General features: G+C 31.4%; 1 protein-coding gene across 1 annotated transcript; it reads right to left on the bottom strand.

Annotated features, from left to right (window-relative positions):
* Window positions 1-619: 619 nt before the first annotated feature.
* Window positions 620-1562, bottom strand: LOC113850405 (auxin-induced in root cultures protein 12). Its single transcript, XM_027480942.1, has one exon. The coding sequence runs from the start codon at window positions 1481-1483 to the stop codon at window positions 746-748; it is 738 nt and encodes a 245-aa protein (XP_027336743.1). The 5' UTR covers window positions 1484-1562; the 3' UTR covers window positions 620-745.
* Window positions 1563-2502: the final 940 nt, after the last annotated feature.

Genomic DNA, 2502 nt, shown 5'->3' on the forward strand with positions numbered 1-2502 from the left:
AAATCTTAAAGATTTTAAACGGATTTTGATATTAATTATCAGATCTATGCCTACTATTTATATATATAAGAGAAGGAAGAAAACTTTGGAACTCAGAACAAGCACATAAGAGATGAAAATGCTTAATTGAAAGCAAAATCTCTTGCTTCACTCAAACCATAACTTCAAATTTGTAAAATCTGATTCCAATAACTAAGCCTGTTGACTCCCAAAACCCAACTTGTAGCCGGCACAAACCGGGAGAGTTTCACTCGTGTCACATCATAAGTGTTTGAAAGTTTTGCATTCATATTTATTTTATCAGCTTCCAAAAACTCACTCACTCATCATCATCCATCACAATGCTCCGATTTCATCACGTGAAATTTAAGACAAAAAATCCATTCCTGCTACAAACCACAAACCATCTGGCCAAATAAAAACCACAATAAAATAAAATAAAAACAAAAACAAGGTTTTACAGCTCTTATGATTTCTCTTTCTCATCTCTAATTATATGATTTTTATAGGATTAACTGTACAATAAAAAAAAAAGAAACACAATTTTCTTCTTTACTTCAAGTTATATATTTTTAAGATTTAACAAATTATTAAGCTAAAAACAAATTAAAATAACAGTACAAATAAAACTACTAAAATTAATAAAAGAAAAAAAATACAAATATAACCGTACAAGAAAAATTATTCAACAAAAACAAGAGAGAGGTGAAAAGAATCACATCACATGACATCACATCAAATAAAATCACACGGTAACAAGACTCATCAACACCACCAAAACCAATCCAAAGTAAAAACCAAACCCAAACCTTACACCCATCACCGAGACCCCACCACCACTTTTATTATTATCCCCACCACCATTCGCACTACTGTTCCCACTTATTGTGGACCCCACCACCTCCAGCGCTCCCTGCGCCTGAAGATTCTCCGGTTTCCTCGCGTGAATCATCGGTTTCCCTCCGGTTACGGGCCCCACCTGCCACACTTGAGTCAAGTTCCCCTCCTTTTCCGGGATTTTTACGACCGCAAACACCGTTATCACGCCGCCAGCCTCTTCCGCGCTCACGTCCCAAGTGTCAAACGAAAGTGCCTTTACGGCGTCAATGCCTTTGTAAGAGGTGAGGTTGTAGAGTCCAACCGCAACGCTGCCGTTTTGCTTGAAGGCGATAAAGGCTTGCGTGCCGACCATGCCGCCGCCGGTGGGGTTGATACCCCAGGCGACCCAGCCGTTGGGGCTGGGGGGCTCGGCGGCGTAAGCGACGGCGAGGGAGTGGTTGGTAGCGTTGTAGGTGAAGTGGAGAGTGGCGCCTAAGGAAGGAAGGTTTGTGCAGTTGGCGAAGGAGCGGCTGGGTGGAAGCTTCTGGGTGTCGCAGTCTATGGCTGCGTGGGAAGGTGTGAACAGAGAGAAGATGAAGATGGTAACGGTAATGGTGGTTCCTAAAATGAAGGGTGAAAAAGTGGGTATATGAGATGATGCCATTGTTTTGTGATAAGAATAATAAAAGATCAAGATACTATTGAGAGAGAGAGATTGGACTACTGAAGTGGTGGTTTTTGGTTTTGGGTTTGGCAAGTGACATATATAATGGGAATGAGTGCGTGTGGAGATCTGACGGTGAGATTTGATGCTTTGTTTGGACAATAACATTTTTAGTAAAAAGTAAATAAATAAAAAGTTTTATTAAAAACTATGTCTTAATAAAGTAAAAAATTATACAAGTAACATTTAGAAAAAAGATAAAGTACTAAAAAGAAATTTATAACAATATATATTTTTATTTTATTAAAAAACGTTGAATTTAGAATAAGTATATATATTGTACTACTCTAAAATTTTTTTTACAGAAATTGTATTCAAAAAATTTATATCAATGAAAAAAGATACGTGATAAATTTTAAAAAAATATTATTATTTAAAATTATATTATTTATTATATAATTTTATTATCTATTTATTTATTTATTATATATTAAAATTTAATTTAATTTATTATTTTTTAAATAAATTTTTAGTTTCAAATAAAATATAATTTATCTTTAAGTAATTTTTATTTATTATAAATAAATAATTATAAATAATATATTAATTTAATAATAAAATAATATTATTTTTTATTTTTAAATTTGTTTAATTTTAACTTAAATACTCTTCAACTAATTTAAATATAATAATTTATTATTAAATAAATTGATTATTTAAATATATATCTAAATATTATTAATTAAATTTTTTATAATATCTTAAAAAAAATTATAAATACCACAAAATTTATCTTTAAAATAATAGTATTTTCTAATCTAAACTTTAGAATATTACGTAACCAAATAAAGAGTGTGGGAAAAGGGGAGGTTTATTAATAAATATGTATATTGTGTAGTGAAAACTAATGGAAAGTTGCAAATGCAGATCATACGGTATCAAATTTGCCAAATAAAATAAAATTAATTTATAAATGGCGTGTCTATCTTATCGATTTTTAATGTGAAAATTTACTTTTA

The sequence above is a fragment of the Abrus precatorius genome, unplaced genomic scaffold (assembly GCF_003935025.1).
Source record: "Abrus precatorius isolate BTA unplaced genomic scaffold, Abrus_2018 Scaffold9, whole genome shotgun sequence".
Lineage (NCBI taxonomy): Eukaryota > Viridiplantae > Streptophyta > Magnoliopsida > Fabales > Fabaceae > Abrus > Abrus precatorius.

Bases quoted from the DNA above. Each gene is read 5' to 3' on its own strand.
- LOC113850405 (XM_027480942.1), bottom strand. From the start codon at position 1,483: ATGGCATCATCTCATATACCCACTTTTTCACCCTTCATTTTAGGAACC.